A 17,323-nucleotide genomic window follows, 5' to 3' on the forward strand; every position below is an offset into this window, starting at 1 on the left:
ATCTGCTTCCAGAAGCCCTCGTCCCCATCTCGCCACCCGCTCTTCTCCCCCGTTGGCGGCAACCCTAGCCACCTTTAGCCTCACAAATGGGGATCTTCTCCGGCACCGGCTCCGGCAAAGCCAAGGGAAAGGCCCCGGCCACCCTTCTCCCTGGCCTCCCTCGCCTCCGCCAGTGCGTTCTAGCCGACCGAGGCATCGTCTGAATTGCAAGTCCACCAGGCGGAGTGGCACTGGCAGCACCGCGTCCCTCTCCCCTACCCGGATGTGACCCTGCCGCACGACTGGCATTTGGATCCGGAGAGGATCCCGGTGCCGGCTGTGCCACGATCGGCCAGGGCACACGCGGAGGAGGTGCGGCATCGGCGGGCGCTGCTGACACCGGAGCAGCATAGCGATGCCACACCTTCAACTCGCCTAACTGGGCTCATCGGTTCGCCTTCAAGCACGAGGAGGCGCGTGGCGACGCGGAGTCCGCGAAGTCGACTGTAGCTTACCGCCGCCCCCGGTCCTCGTCCGCGATGAGGACCAGGAGGTGGAGGCCGCCTACCAGGCGGCCATTGTGGCTGTCTACCGGGAGAGCGAGGAGGACGAGCGGCGCAGGGTGGCGGAGAAGAAGGAAGAGGAGGTGGCGTACCAGGTGAAGGAAATATGCCCTAGAGGCAATAATAAAGTTACTATTTATTTCCTTATTTCATGATAAATGTTTATTATTCATGCTAGAATTGTATTAACCGGAAACATAATACATGTGTGAAGACAATATAGTGTCACTAGTATGCCTCTACTTGACTAGCTCGTTAATCAAAGATGGTTAAGGTTTCCTAACCATAGACATGAGTTGTCATTTGATAAACGGGATCACATCATTAGGAGAATGATGTGATTGACTTGACCCATTCCGTTAACTTAGCACTTGATCGTTTAGTATATTGCTATTGCTTTCTTCATGACTTATACATGTTCCTATGACTATGAGATTATGCAACTCCCGAATACCGGCGGAACACTTTGTGTGCTACCAAACGTCACAGCATAACTGGGTGATTATAAAGGTGCTCTGCAGGTGTCTCCGAGGGTGTTTGTTGAGTTGGCATAGATCAAGATTAGGATTTGTCACTCTGATTGTCGGAGAGGTATCTCTGGGCCCTCTCGGTAATGCACATCACTATAAGCCTTGCAAGCAATGTGACTAATGAGTTAGTTGCGGGATGACGCATTACGGAACGAGTAAAGAGACTTGTCGGTAACGAGATTGAACTACGTATTGAGATACCGACGATCGAATCTCGGGCAAGTAACATACCGATGACAAAAGGAACAACGTATGTTGTTATGTGGTTTGACTGATAAAGATCTTTGTAGAATATGTAGGAGCCAATATGAGCATCCAGGTTCTGCTATTGGTTATTGACCGGAAATGAGTCTCGGTCATGTCTACATAGTTCTCGAACCCGTAGGGTCCGCATGCTTAACGTTCGGTGACGATCGATATTATGAGTTTATGTGTTTTGATGTACGAAAGGTAGTTCGGAGTCCCGGATATGATCACGGACATGATGAGGAGTCTCGAAATGGTCGAGACATAAAGATCGATATATTGGATGACTATGTTTGGACTTCGGAAGTGTTCCGGGCAAGTTCGGGCATATACCGGAGTACCGGGGAGTTACCGGAACCCCCCGGGAGTGTAATGATACTATTGTGTCCTAGTGGAGAAGAGGAGCGGTGGCCAAGGCAGGGCCGCGCGCCCCCTTCCCCTCTTGTCCGAATTGGACAAGGAGGGGGCGGCGCCCCCCTTTCCTTCCCCCTCTCTCCTCCTTTCCCCTTCTCCTACTCCTACTAGGAAAAGAGGAGTCCTACTCCCGGTGGGAGTAGGACTCCCCCCTTGGCACACCCTCCTCCTGGTCGGCCGCCTCCCCCCTAGCTCCTTTATATACGGGGGCAGGGGGCACCCCAAGACACACAAGTTGATCGTTGATCTTTTAGCCGTGTGCGGTGCCCCCCTCCACCATAATCCACCTCGGTCATATCGTAGCAGTGCTTAGGCGAAGCCCTGCGTCGGTAGCTTCATCAACATTGTCATCACGCCATCGTGCTGATGGAACTCTTGCTCAAAGCTCTGCTGGATCGTGAGTTCGTGGGACGTCACCGAGCTGAACGTGTGCAGATCGCGGAGGTGTCATACGTTTGGTACTAGGATCGGTCGATCGTGAAGATGTACAACTACATCAACCGCGTTGTTATAACGCTTCCGCTTACGGTCTACGAGGGTACGTGGACGACACTCTCCCCTCTCGTTGCTATGCATCACCATGATCTTGCATGTGCGTAGGATTTTTTTTTTGAAATTACTACGTTTCTCAACAGTAGCATCCGAGCCACATTTATGCGTAGATGTTATATGCACGAGTAGAACACAAGTGAGTTGTGGGCGATACAAGTCATACTGCTTACCAGCATGTCATACTTTGATTCAGCGGTATTGTTGGATGAAGCGGCCTGGACCGACATTACGCGTACGCTTACGCGAGACTGGTTCTACCGACGTGCTTCGCACATAGGTGACTAGCGGGTGTCAGTTTCTCCAACTTTAATTGAATCGAGTGTGGCTATGCCCGGTCCTTGTTGAAGGTTAAAACAACACTAATTTGACGAAATATCGTTGTGGTTTTGATGCATAGATAAGAACGGTTCTTGCTCAGCCCGTAGCAGCCACGTAAAACTTGCAACAACAAAGTAGAGAACGTCTAACTTGTTTTTACAGGGCATGTTGTGATGTGATATAGCCAAGACATGATGCTAAATTTTATTGTATTAGATGATCATGTTTTGTAACAAAGTTATCGGCAACTGGCAGGAGCCATATGGTTGTCGCTTTATTGTATGCAATGCAATCGCGCTGTAATTGTTTTTACTTTATCACTAAGCGGTAGAGATAGTCGTAGAAACAATAGTTGGCGAGATGACAACGATGCTACAATGGAGATCAAGGTGTCGCACCGGTGACAATGGTGGTCATGACGGTGCTTTGGAGATGGAGATCAAAGGCACAAGATGATGATGTCCATATCATATCACTTATCTTGATTGCATGTGATGTTTATCTTTTATGCATCTTATTTTGCTTTGATTGACGGTAGCATTATAAGATGATCTCTCACTAAATTTCAAGGTATAAGTGTTCTCCCTGAGTATGCACCGTTGCCAAAGTTCGTCGTGCCGAGACACCAAGTGATGATCGGATGTGATAAGCTCAATATTCACCTACAACGGGTGCAAGCCAATTTTGCACACGCAGCAATACTCGGGTTAAACTTGACGAGCCTAGCATATGCAGATATGGCCTCGGAACACTGAGACCGAAAGGTCGAACGTGAATCATATAGTAGATATGATCAACATAATGATGTTCACCATTGAAAACTACTCCATCTCACGTGATGATCGGTTTTGGTTTAGTTGATTTGGATCACGTGATCACTTAGATGATTAGAGGGATGTCTATCTAAGTGGGAGTTCTTAAGTAATATGATTAATTGAACTTAAATTTATCATAAACTTAGTACCTGATAGTATTTTGCTTGTCTATGTTGTTGTAGATAGATGGCCCGTGTTGTTGTTCCGTTGAATTTTAATGCGTTCCTTGAGAAAGCTAAGTTGAAATATGATGGTAGCAATTACACGGACTGAGTTCGTAACTTGAGGATTATCCTCATTGCTGCACAGAAGAATTGCGTCCTGAAAGCACCGCTGGGTGCCAGGCCTGCTGCAGATGCAACTGACGACGTTAAAAATGTCTGGCAGAGCAAAGCTGATGACTACTCGATAGTTCAGTGTGTCATGCTTTACGGCTTAGAACCGGGACTTTAACGACGTTTTGAACGTCATGGAGCATATGAGATGTTCCAGGAGTTGAAGTTAATATTTCAAGTAAATGCCCGGATTGAGAGATATGAAGTCTCCAATAAGTTCTATAGCTGCAAGATGGAGGAGAATAGTTCTGTTAGTGAACATATACTCAAAATGTCTGGGTATAATAATCACTTGATTCAACTGGGAGTTAATCTTCCTGATTATAGTGTCATTGACAGAATTCTTCAATCACTGCCATCAAGCTACAAGTGCTTCTTGATTTAGAGATATTAAAACTGAGCACTAATCCAACCATTTCAGGCCATTAGTGTTCGCAGCCGTTGAATCTTTAGTTCTAGGTGTTTTCAGCCATCCAATTTCTCTCGATCCCGCGCTTGCTCGCTTGGTTCGCTAAGAACGATCCATATACCATGTTGGGTCGCTGCTCCAATGACATTTTTGAGCGTCAGGTGTGAAATTGGGCCTAACGGGCTTTTACTGCTCTCCAGTCCGTGCAGCCCATATATAGAAGATACATGCCTCTACGTTGCACTGCTTTCTCTTTCGCACAAACGCAGCCGCCGCGTGGGCATGGGAGCTTTCTCTTTCTCTTATACAGACTTTTGGAGAAGTCTGTATTTACAAGAAAGTGAGTGGGAGCTCTGTAGCATTTCTAATATTATATGTGGATGCCATATTGTTGATTGGAAATGATATAGAATTTTTGGATAGCATAAAAGGATACTTGAATAAGAGTTTTTCAATGAAAGACCTCGGTGAAGCTGCTTATATATTGGGCATCAAGATCTATAGAGATAGATCAAGACGCTTGATTGGACTTTCACAAAGTACATACCTTGATAAAGTTTTGAAAAAGTTCAAAATGGATCAAGCAAAGAAAGGGTTCTTGCCTATGTTACAAGGTGTCAAGTTGAGTTAGACTCAATGCCCGACCACCGCAGAAGATAGAGAGAAAATGAAAAATGTTCCCTATGCTTCAGCCATAGGCTCTATCATGTATGCAATGCTATGTACCAGACTTGATGTGTGTCTTGCTATTAGTTTAGCAGGGAGGTACCAAAGTAATCCAGGAATGGATCACTGGACAGCGGTCAAGAACATCTTGAAATACCTGAAAAGGACTAAGGTTATGTTTCTTGTTTATGGAGGTGACAAAGAGCTCATCGTAAATGGTTACGTCGATTCAAGCTTTGACACTGATCCGGACGATTCTAAATCGCAAACCGGATATGTGTTTTTATTGAATGGTGGAGCTGTCAGTTGGTGCTGTTCTAAACAAAGCGTCATGGCGGGATCTACGTGTGAAGCGAAATACATAGTTGCTTCGGAAGCAGCAAATGAAGGAGTCTGGATGAAGGAGTTCATATCCGATCTAGGTGTCATACCTAGCGCATCGGGTCCAATGAATTTTTTTGTGACAATACTGGTGCAATTGCGTTGGCAAAGGAATCCAGATTTCACAAGAGAACCAAGCACATCAAGAGACGCTTCAATTCCATCCGTTACCAAGTCCGGGTGGGAGACATAGAGATTAGTAAAATACATACAGATCTGAATGTTGCAGACCCGTTGACTAAGCCTCTCTCATGAGTAAAACATGATCAGCACCAAGACTCCATGCGTGTTAGAATCATTACAATGTAATCTAGATTATTGACTCTAGTGCAAGTGGGAGACTGAAGGAAATATGCCCTAGAGGCAATAATAAGGTTATTATTTATTTCCTTATTTCATGATAAATGTTTATTATTCGTGCTAGAATTCTATTAACCGGAAACATAATACATGTGTGAATACATAGACAATATGTCACTAGTATGCCTCTACTTGACTAGCTCGTCAATCAAAGATGGTTAAGGTTTCCTAACTATAGACATGAGTTGTCATTTGATAAACGGGATCACATCATTAGGAGAATGATGTGATTGACTTGACCCATTCCGTTAGCTTAGCACTTGATCGTTTAGTATATTGCTATTGCTTTCTTCATGACTTATACATGTTCCTATGACTATGAGATTATGCAACTCCTGAATACCGGAGGAACACTGTGTGCTACCAAACGTCAGAACGTAACTGGGTGATTATAAAGGTGCTCTACAGGTGTCTCCGATGGTGTTTGTTGAGTTGGCATCGGTCGAGATTAGGATTTGTCACTCCGATTGTCGCAAAGGTATCTCTGGGCCCTCTCGGTAATGCACATCACTATATGCCTTGCAAGCAATGTGACTAATGAGTTAGTTGCGGGATGATGCATTACGGAACGAGTAAAGAGACTTGCCGGTAATGAGATTGAACTAGGTATTGAGATACCGACGATCGAATCTCGGGCAAGTAACATACCGATGACAAAGGGAACAACGTATGTTGTTATGCGGTTTGACCAATAAAGATCTTTGTAGAATATGTAGGAGCCAATACGAGCATCCAGGTTCCGCTATTGGTTATTGACCGGAAATGAGTCTCGGTCATGTCTACATAGTTCTCGAACTCGAAGGGTCCGCACGCTTAACGTTCGGTGACGATCAGTATTATGAGTCTAAGTGTTTTGCTGTACCGAAGGTAGTTCAGAGTCCCGGATATGATCACGGACATGATGAGGAGTCTCGAAATGGTCGAGACATAAAGATCGATATATTGGATGACTATGTTTGGACTTCGGAAGTGTTCCGGACAAGTTCGGGCATATACCGGAGTACCGGGGAGTTACCGGAACCCCCCGGGAGTGTAATGGGCCTATTGGGCCCTAGTGGAGAAGAGGAGGGGCGGCCAAGGCAGGCCCGCGCGCCCCCTTCACCTCTAGTCCGAATTGGACAAGGAGGGGGGCGGCACCCCCTTTCCTTCCCCCCTCTCTCCTCCTTTCCCCTTCTCCTACTCCTACTAGGAAAGGAGGAGTCCTACTCCCGATGGGAGTAGGACTCCCCCCTTGGAGCGCCCTCCTCCTGGCCGGCCGCCTCCCCCTAGCTCCTTTATATACGGGGGCAGGGGGACACCCCAAGACACACAAGTTGATCGTTGATCTTTTAGCCGTGTGCGGTGCCCCCCTCCACCATAATCCACCTCGGTCATATCGTAGCGGTGCTTAGGCGAAGCCCTCCGTCGGTAGCTTCATCAACACCGTCATCACGTGCTCGTGCTGACGGAACTCTCCCTCGAAGCTCTGCTGGATCGTCAGTTCATGGGACGTCACTGAGTTGAATGTGTGCAGATCGCGGAGGTGTCGTACGTTCGGTACTAGGATCGGTCGATCGTGAAGACGTGCGACTACATCAACCGTGTTGTCATAACGCTTCCGCTTACAGTCTACAAGGATACGTGGACGACACTCTCCCCTCTTGTTACTATGCATCACCATGATCTTGCGTGTGCGTACGATTTTTTTGTAATTACTACGTTTCCCAACACCAGGCTGCCATGGCGGAGGCCATGGCCCTCTCCGCGACGGGTGACTGCATCGTGCCGCCAGTGGCCACGCCGTCCCCGGTCAAGGCCGAGCCGGAGCCGGCCCCCGTCGAGCGCTACTCCTGGACGGGAGTAGTGCGCAAGTGGGTCAGCATGCCGCCGGTCTGGATGGACGCGACGCTGGTGCAGGAGGCGGTGTACCTCGAACAGTGGTGCCAGGAATGCCTGGTCGACGAGCGCCGCCACGGCGAATACCTCGAGATGCTCGAGCGCGACGCCGAGATGGAGCAGCTAGAGGCCGAGGAGGAGGCACGCCAGGCCCAAGCAGCAGCGCCCGACATCAACATTGTCTGGACCATGACGTTCCCCTGGGCCGGCCCTGCGCCGACGCTCATCGACCTCACCGGCCCCGACGATGTCGACGAGGACGCCTAGGACAGCGCGCGCCGCATCATAGTTAGTTTTTTTATGTTAATTTAATGTGTATGTGGACGTGTGGACTATCGCCGACCTTCATGGCCGGCTTTTAATGTTTAATTAATGTATTTTTTATTTTCAAAATGTTTGCATTCTTTTTTTTCGCGCGTCGTTCAAATGGGCCAGGCCAGCATTGGGCGCATGCGCTGACCCAAACGTGGAAGCCGATGTTGGTGTCCGCCGGACCGACCCAAACGGACAAAAAGCGGACATATTCACCGTCTGTTTGGGTCGGCCCTTTGGAGTTGCTCTAAACGGTGCGGGACCCTTTCTCTCTTCGGTCAGTTACAACTTACGACGTTGTCTGAAAAAAAGTTACAACTTACAATGGGCTAGATGCGTTGTGGTTGGGATGGTTAGGTGGACAGTGGTATCCCCATCCCACCAGGGTTCAAGTCCTGCTGCTCGTATTTATTCTGGATTTATTTCAGAATTTCCGACGATACGCTTTCAGTGTGAGATGCCGACTCAGTCTCATGGAGGTGCTCATAAGGATATGGTGTGAGTGTGTGCGTTCATAATGATGAATGTATGCGCGTTTATATGAGCACTTGCGTTTATACTGTGTTAAAAAAAATGCACAGTGCTCGCTGCGTACTAGAGTGGAACCAGTCCGTCGACTTGATCGCTCTCGTGCTATAAATTCGTCACCTCCATCCGGAGAAAATTACATCTACGGTAACTGAACTTGTCTCTAGGGTTCAGTTTGGTCACTGTATTCACGAACCATGATGTTACGGTCACTGGACTCGCTGAATCGGGTCAGCGTACGGTAACTCGTACCGTTTCGGCTCGTATTTTGCACACGTCGACGTATTTGACCCAAAAACGGTTTGACCATCGCGCAGTTTTGCATATTTCCCCCTGCCCATTCGGGATGGCTCGGCTTCTCCCCAGAATTCATATCGCTGTCTCAAGGGGAGAAAATTACATCTACGGTAACTGAACTTGCCTCTAGGGTTCAGTTTGGTCACTGTATTCACGAAACATAATGTTACGGTCACTGGACTCGCTGAACCGGGTCAGCGTACGGTAACTCGTACCGTTTCGGCTCGTATTTTCCACACGTGGATGTATTTGACCAAGAAACGGTTTTGACTCGCCACCTGTACAGGACACGTCGTCCATTTCATAAAGAAGCGAGCGACCACAGCGCAGTTTTTGTAATGAGAGGGAATCTTTGAGAAGCGCAGTTTTCGCGAGCGACCATAGCACCATTTGCACCACATAATTCCGATCATTTACAGTCTAGATTTGACAGTTCATCACTGATAAAAACTGAACTTAATAGCAGCATTCACACATTTCCAGTACAGAAATGAACAATGAGCACCATTTATTCAGTTGAACAGTGAATTAAATAAGAACGTTCCGAACTAACATTCAAAAAATTCAGAGCTTCCTGTAACATTTGAACACTGGCTAAAACTGAACATGAAAATGAACAGAGCTTCATAACACACAAATGAACAGAGTTGAGAAAAACTGAACATGAACAGAGCTTCATAACACACAAATGGTTCAAAAGAGTACTGAACTGAAAGTTGAAAGTAAGAGAAAAACTGAATTGAGAAAAACTGAATGTAGTCTTCCCTGAACTTCATATCCCAGTTGTTCTACTAAATCTTCCAACTTATCCACAGTCAGTGCATCCCCCTCAACATAATCATACCATATGCTTTTTCCGTTCACATATGCACGATTTTTACCAATTCCAAGGAAATAACCATCGAAATTCATGCAAAGACTGAAATTTGATGCATAGTCGATTGTTTCTGCACACGAACAGAACGATATTAATGACTAGGTTAACAGGCAAAAATTGCTAGCAGAAGATAAGCCCTAGAACAAACACTAGCAGTAATATCAACTATCTAAAAGGAAATACAAGTGCGCACCATCTAAATCGTGAGATTAATGACTTTCAGAGAAGGGTTTACAGAGGGTTTCAGAGTTTCAGAGATGCTTACCGTATACAGTATACAGAGGGTTATATTTGAGAAATTCTGTACACAAAACGTTATATTTGAGAAAAAAACGTGAAAGTTGTATGAAACAGCGAACACTTTTAGAGATTGTGAATAAAAAATTGAAAAAAAACAAATATTCCAAAAACAAAAAACATTTTTTCAAAATGGGAACATTTTTGTGAAATCTCCCGAAAATAGAAAGCGTGGAAGTTTTCTTTGAAGACCCGAACATTTTTCAAATTTGAAAATAATTTTTGGATACTCGAACATTTTGTAAAACTGGGAACATCTTTTGAAACTCCCAAACAAAACATGAACACATGAGTAGTTTTTAAAACTTGCGTACATTTTTTGAAACTTCCGAACAAAAATTGAAACATGAACATTTTTGGAATTTGCGAAAAATACTTTAAATGGAAAAATTTATGGAAACTCCCAATTTTTTTAAAAAATATGAACATTTTTTAAAATCGGTAAAAAAACATAAACATTTTTTGAACTGGTGAACAAATCTTGAAAAAACAGGAACATTTTCTAAATTCCGAACATTTTTTGAATTTAGAGAACAAAATTTTGAAATTGAGAACAAAATTTGAACATAAATTTTTTCTAAAAGTACGAACATTTTTTGAATCTTGAGAACAAATTTTGAAATGAAGAACAAATTTAGAAAATTTCTTAAAGCATGAACATTTTTTGAATCTTGAGAACAAATTTTAAAACAGAGAACAAATTTGGAAGCATGAACAATGTATTAAAGCACGGACATTTTTTGAACATAAATATTTAAAAACATAAACATTTTTTGAACTGGTGAACAAATCTTGAAAAAAACAGGAACATTTTCTAAATTCCGAACATTTTTTGAATTTAGAGAACAAAATTTTGATATTGAGAATAAATTTTAACATAAATATTTTCTAAAAGTACGAACATTTTTTGAATCTTGGGAACAAATTTTGAAACAAAGAATAAATTTGGACAATTTCTTAAAGCATGAACATTTTTTGAATCTTGAGAACAAATTTTGAAACAGAGAACAAATTTGGAAGCATGAACAATGTGTTAAAGCATGGACATTTTTTGAATAATTAGAACAAATTTTCGAACAGAGAACAAATTTGAAAATACCAAACAAATTTGGAAGCGCGAACATTTTTTGAACAATTTTTGAGAAATGCATACCGTTTTTGAATTTGTGAAAAAAATTTGAAAACACGAATTGTTTTCAAATTCTGAACATTTTTGTAAAAGCGCGAACATTTTCCAAAAAAATGTGAACATTTTTTTGAAAAAGAAAACATAAACTTGAAAAAAAAACGAAACAGAAATAGAAAAGGAAAAAAAACCGGTTCAGGAACCTTCTAGAAGGTTCCCAAAACCGGAAAAAATCAGCTGGAAACCTCTAGAAGGTTCCCAAAACCGGGAGCGCCGGAACGGTTCAACGGGCCGGCCCGTTGCGTCGCTGCTCGGTCGCTCGCCTGTGCGAAGCGCCGGCAGTTTGACGCAACGAGCCGCATATAGGATTTTCCCCGAAGAGGAGCTCGCCTAATTACGAGCTCTCGCAGTCGGAGGCCTCAAAGCGCGAACCCCTGCATGATGCGGGCCAGCCCAGTGCGGAGCACGGGAGCCTCTTTTTTTGGTTTCTTCGTTTTAATTTTTAACTTTTATTGCAAATTTAGAAATAGTTCCCAGATTAAAAGAATGTTCACCAATTTAAAGAATATTCATGTGTTTAAAATAATTTCGCAAAAAAATAAAATATGAATTATAAATATTTGTAATTTGCAACAAAAGTTCATTAATTCAAAAAGTGAACGTGAATATTTAAAAATATTAGTGAGTTTTTTGAAAAAAAATCAAAAATTCCTCGTAGTGTTTTACAAAGAAAATCACTCTTTTTTTGAGGTGGTGCCATGAAGCCAGATTCTGTGTCCTTGTAGAACCGATTATTCGGATCGTGGTGTTTATGTGCCATATTACTTTTGTTGGGTTGATTCTTTGTGGAGTTGGAACTTTTCCTCGACATTATGATGAACACTAGCCTGAACTTCTAGGGAGTCATCCCCGACCCTTGTACGCTCGCCACCCATGGCTTCCCATATCTTTTGAATGAGCAACTCAAGGGGCTTTCAAAAATCTTTATCGGTAATCAAGTTTGCACAGGTGAATGAGTTGTAGTATCACCGCTACAATTTAATTGCAATCTCTTTACTATAGTCTTGGCAATATTTTATCTTACAAAGACTATTACTACAGAGCAGATGTCTCTAAGAGATTTCATTGTAAGTCTTAGTTGCAGGAGTTACTTTTTATTTTATAATTTCTTGGGCCATGAATCCAAGTCAGTGTACTGTAATGGTTGTGAGTCTAAATAAAATTAAAGGTATTTCTAAAAGAATAAGCGACATTTTTTCCTTCACCGCACATGCTATGCACCCATCGTTATTGCAAAACAATCTCCAGTAAAGAACTATGTGGAGAAGAAAAACAATTCTACCATACACGGGATATTTCGTGCATGGATCTATCGTTGGAGGGTTTTTAAATATTGGTGCTACTATTTCAATAGTATTTCTATGGTATTAGAATTTGTCTTGTTTCAAAGTGTTACATTGGGGTTTTCTTCGCTCTAAAATGTATTTTAGTTTTTATCGTGTATCATCATGTATTTGCAAACCAGATTCAAAACAAGTGCGTCCCTTTTTTGTTGGTACATATTGAACCATGATGATACAAGTTTAAACAAGTTTTTTAAACGAGGTAAATTTTAACAACCAAAAAAGTAGCATGAGTCTCAAAACGACCACGAACAGTGGATTGACGGTAGATAAACCACTCTTCCATGTGATGTATCATTCATCCCCTCTTCATCGGACTCGTGTCTTCGCCACATCCACACCTACGTGCTGATTCGAGGGGTCATTATCATCTTTATTCATATATCATGGTATTCCCTCCGTAAAAAAATATAAGAGCATTTAGATCATTAAAGTAGTGATCTAAACATTTTTATATTTGTTTATGAAGGGAGTACAAGGATTGAGATTATTATTGAAGGCTGCGAGAGGAACATCCCCGACGCATGATTTACCATCTCGTTATTTTGTGCACAATGACATAAGCATCTGTAGCATCTCATGTCTTACAGCACTCATCGCACCCGACTCATTTCCTCGCCTCCGTGGTGAGCCCGAACCCGAAGGGAAACAGCGGGTCGTAATGCTCGTCGCCGACGTTCATCGGCAGCTGGTCCACCGACCTGAACCACGTCCGCGGCAGCTTCCCGGTGAACCCGTAGTCGCCGAAGAGCACGTCGGCAACGCCCTGACCCTCCGAGCCGGGCAGCCACGCGGCCACGAACGCGTCCATGGCGCCGATGTACGGCTCCACCACCAGCGGCCTGCCTGAGATGAGCACCACCACGCACTTGACGCTCTCGCAGACGGTCTGGATCACGGCCGGGCCGGGCTCCGGGATCGTCAGGTTCAGGTTGTCGCCCGCTGTCTCGGCATACGGCGGCTCACCGACCACCACGATGGCGTAGTCGTACTCGCCGGCATCCACGGCGCTTCTGTCCGGGTTCTCGGCGTAGACCACCTGCGTGCCGGGGTCGACCGTCGACTTGATCGCCGAGAGGATCGTCGTGCCTGCATTCCATTCGATGAAATTCTGTTCGAACAATAGACAACACTGCTGTGAAAACAGTCAAAGTATCAACGAGAGATGAACATTTACCTGCAGTGTTGTTATTGCCAGGCTCTCCTTGCCATGTGATAGTCCACCCTCCACACTGGTTGCCCAGGTTGTCGGCGTGGCTCCCGGCGACGAGGATCTTACGGGCCTTCTTCGGGAGAGGCAGCAACGGAGTGGAGGCAGATTTTCCGTTCTTCAGCAACACCAGGGATTTCCTGACAGCTTCACGGGCAACTTCGCGGTGTTCCTACAGGCAGAAGAGGATACATCGGTAAATACTCTATACTAGAAACAAGATGTGTTAAGTGTGAGAGAAATGAATTGAGTTGTTCAGAACTGACATGGCTGCCAATTTCACCGGCGAGGCTTGGATCGGCGAAAGGGTTCTCAAAAAGACCCATAGTGAACTTGACCCTAAGAATCCTGTAGACAGCATCGTCGATTCTGCTCATGAGGATAATATTGTTCTTAACTTGGTACGTCAGATCATCGATGAATTCTGTGTAGGCAAAAGGGACCATGACCTGCATATAGTGTGTTTCAGACCATGTTCAGAAAGGGAAGGCAACACTGCATTTTCATCAGTTGTATACAGAGATAAAAATCACCAAGGATGTATCATAATCACTAGTAGAAGAGGACCACCCCTCTATTGTGAGCCCAACAGAAAAATGGAGTGAAATGTGAATGATGCGTTCCACAATTTTTAACATGTAAATTAAGAGCACAAAGTTCACAGACCATACCATGTCAATACCGGCACCAATTCCAGCCTCAACTGAATAAGAATAGTTTACGCCTGGCGGAGAGGTGATCTGATCGATGCCTTCATAGTCTGTAATCACAAAACCCTGTTTGCTCAAGAGCCAAGTAAATTAATGACATTAGTATCTGTTATTAAATAATATACTTGCAAAAACAAATAAAGAGACCAATCTTCTGTCTTTGTGATAAGGAAAATAATATACTTGCAACTGACCCTAAATTTGAGCTTGTTCTTGAGAAAATCAGTGATAAGGAAATGGTTAGCGTGCATTTTCTCCCCGTTCCAACTAGAGTAGGAGACCATAACTGTGGAGACACCTCTGATGATGGAATTATAATAGGCAGGCATATGGATGCTCATCAGCCCATGCGTATCGATGATTGTGTTGTTTGCGTTGATTCCCATGTATGTTCCACCATCACCGACATAGTGTTTAGCGCATGCCGCGACCTTCTTACTACATGGTAGTATTAGAGTGATATCAAAGTTAGTTCCATCAATAAAACAGTACTTTCATTCTTACTCATGAGTATATAAGACACACTGAAGAAAATTCAGTTACTACAACTGTCTGATGCAGTAGGAGTATTACCTTCCACCAACATATGGCCTTCCTGTGTAATCTGATGGCGCATCGCCTTGCAAGCCAGAGATGAGCGTGGTCATTGACTGGACAACCTTTGGGTCTTCGCTATAGCTTTCGTAGCACCGTCCCCATCTTGGGTCTCTACAAACCTGAGCAAACATCATGTCAACTAAATAAATGTGTTCCTAAGGATAACTAGAAGACATTTGCGATCCCAAGCCAGACCAAAGCATTCAAAAAGCAAGCTGTGCTATCTATTACCGCAATGCACGGAGCAAAGGCGTAAGAGATTCCGGTTGCTCTAACTTCAAGAGCAGTTGCTTCTCCTATCCTCTTCACCAGCATAGGGTCCCTGAAAGGCAAAAATACACATAAGTAAAGATATATATGCTACTACCATTATACACATCAAAAGCATTGTATGCATCAAAGTTGGTGTTTTTTCTTCGACAAACTCACAGCTTGTCCATCCAATGTAATATATGAATAAATGAAGTTGAATTATCATATGAAAAGCAGAAACAGTTTCTACCTGGTAGCTCCAAGCCCAATATTGTGGGGAAAGATAGTAGCTCTGTAGGCATTATTGTTGCCATGGACAGCATCAATACCATAGATCATCGGAATGCCAAGGCGGGTAGAAAGAGAACCCCTTTGCATCTCATTCACCATCGAAGCCCAAGCCTGAGCAGATGCTTGAGGAGCAGGCACGCTGCCCCCACCACTCAGTACGCTGCCTGCATCATCATACCACACAATGGTTACACTACAAACTCTGAAGCCCTTCACCATGCGCAGTGAGTTGTTTAGAATGAAATAAAACATGAGGCACCTATGAAGTATTTGGACATGGCCTCTGCCGTGGCGTTCACCCTCTCAATCTGAGTCATCTGGCCGATCTTTTCGGCCAGAGTCATACGGCCAAGAAGATCGTTGATGCGAACGGCGAGAGGCTGCTTCGGATCCTTGTACTTGGCATACTCCGCTCTCACCAGCACCGCCAGGCAGAACATGAGGAGAAGAGAGGTGATCTTGCGCGAACTCCCCATCTTGTCTGTTCACCGTGTGTCTGTGGTATCGATCACCACAGGCTTCTATATAGACACCTAAGCAATGGTGCCAACAATGTGAGTGAAGTAGTGAACACTCATGTTTATACCAACAGTGGAAGATCAATCATGCGTTATATTCTAATAATCTGAGACTGTTGTATGAAGAAACCAGGCATTGGACCAGTCAAAGTAGATACTCCTGCAGCCATCATATCATAAACAAGTAAAGTAGACACTCCTGCAGCCAAGTACAAGGGTGCATATATATTACTTAAAACCAGGTAATGTTGTTCAAGAACGGGTTTGGACAAGGACTGGCAGTTAAAAAATGATAGTAGCTGGGCAGGCCATGTGCATATCTGCTGGTTGTTCTCCTGTGCACGATATCTGTAGCTGGTTTTGCACGGTTCAAAGAAGAAGGAAACCCCTGAATCCAGGTAAGGGTTTCCCCAATTTCATTGTCCAAAACACATAATAATGTTGCTGGAAACCAGCATGATTTACAGGCAGAACAGCAAGCAGCCTGGGCCTGATTCGCCGGAATCAGCCACGGCAGAACACATGGGTGGATAACAGAAACAGAAAATGCAGCATAAACAGAGCACGATAGGGGTTACAGTTTCTGACAATCTGGAAATTCAACAACAGCGGCAGCTAGGATAGTACAGTAAATCTGAACAGCAGTATACCTTGCAAAACTGCTTCCCCGGAAGGAGGGAGGGGCCAGCAGCAGTGGCGAGAGGCGAGGGAGTCAGAGCTTCGCGCGGCAGGGCAATGGTATTTATACCCTAACAGCGCTGCAAAGGGGCAAGGAGGAGGTCTCTTCTTCCTCTTCCCAAACGGCGAGAGCATTTTCCATGGAGAGCCACTCCAGCTCCAGCGAGTAGCTTCCGCAGCCAGTTCTCGCCGTCGTCCACCTCATCTCTTCCCTCTCCTCGGTCTCACACCCGTGACACCCTCTCCCCCATCTATCCTCCCTCTTCTGGTGGACCCACCTGTCATCCTCCTATCCTATAGTACCACATTTACTTCTCTGCACTAGGTCTGAGTTTCAGCACGCCAGCTGGTTGTTTCGTCCATGGTTGGACTGTTGTTTCTACCCTCTCGGCTCACCCTCCATGTGAGCTTGGACTGGGAGATGGCGTGGAGTGTCAGAGATGGTGAAGACTGAAGAGACGGCTGGCGACAGAAAACCGGTGTATGATTAGCCTCCAGAAATAAATCTATCCCTGGCACGACCACAAGCTAGACAAATTTACCAGAAAAAAGGTGGGAGTATTCCAGATTCAAAAGGATAGACACAGAGATTGGCATTACATATTTGTTAAAACTATCCACGTGTACTCTTCCAATATTACGACCATCATATTCATATATCCGCAGTGGGAACAAATGCCGCAAATCTTGACAAATCTTGAGGCACAGTTTCCAAGGGGTTGTGTTGGCTCTAAGGAACAGTGCCCATGTGGTTGAGCTGAAACATCCAACATGTACAACAATC

At 44.6% G+C, this 17,323-nt stretch overlaps 1 protein-coding gene across 1 annotated transcript; it reads right to left on the reverse strand.

The window, feature by feature from the left end:
• Nucleotides 1–12,806: 12,806 nt before the first annotated feature.
• LOC119311817 (beta-glucosidase BoGH3B-like) lies at nucleotides 12,807–16,927 on the reverse strand. The gene is made up of 10 exons (XM_037587521.1): nucleotides 16,512–16,927; nucleotides 15,603–15,876; nucleotides 15,303–15,507; nucleotides 15,032–15,122; nucleotides 14,777–14,919; nucleotides 14,398–14,641; nucleotides 14,165–14,269; nucleotides 13,760–13,942; nucleotides 13,461–13,665; nucleotides 12,807–13,372 (listed from the first exon to the last, which is right to left on the reverse strand). Exons 2-10 carry the CDS (start codon nucleotides 15,817–15,819, stop codon nucleotides 12,891–12,893), a joined length of 1,875 nt encoding a protein of 624 aa, XP_037443418.1. The 5' UTR covers nucleotides 15,820–15,876; nucleotides 16,512–16,927; the 3' UTR covers nucleotides 12,807–12,890.
• Between the last annotated feature and the right edge of the window lie 396 nt (nucleotides 16,928–17,323).

This window comes from Triticum dicoccoides, chromosome 5B (assembly GCF_002162155.2).
Source record: "Triticum dicoccoides isolate Atlit2015 ecotype Zavitan chromosome 5B, WEW_v2.0, whole genome shotgun sequence".
Classification (NCBI taxonomy): domain Eukaryota; kingdom Viridiplantae; phylum Streptophyta; class Magnoliopsida; order Poales; family Poaceae; genus Triticum; species Triticum dicoccoides.

Bases quoted from the DNA above. Each gene is read 5' to 3' on its own strand.
- LOC119311817 (XM_037587521.1), bottom strand. From the start codon at position 15,819: ATGGGGAGTTCGCGCAAGATCACCTCTCTTCTCCTCATGTTCTGCCTG. The intron at 14,642-14,776 runs GTAATACTCCTA...ACTACCATGTAG, and splicing joins AGGCCATATGTTGGTGGAAG to TAAGAAGGTCGCGGCATGCG. The intron at 13,373-13,460 runs GTAAATGTTCAT...AATGGAATGCAG, and splicing joins TGGCAATAACAACACTGCAG to GCACGACGATCCTCTCGGCG.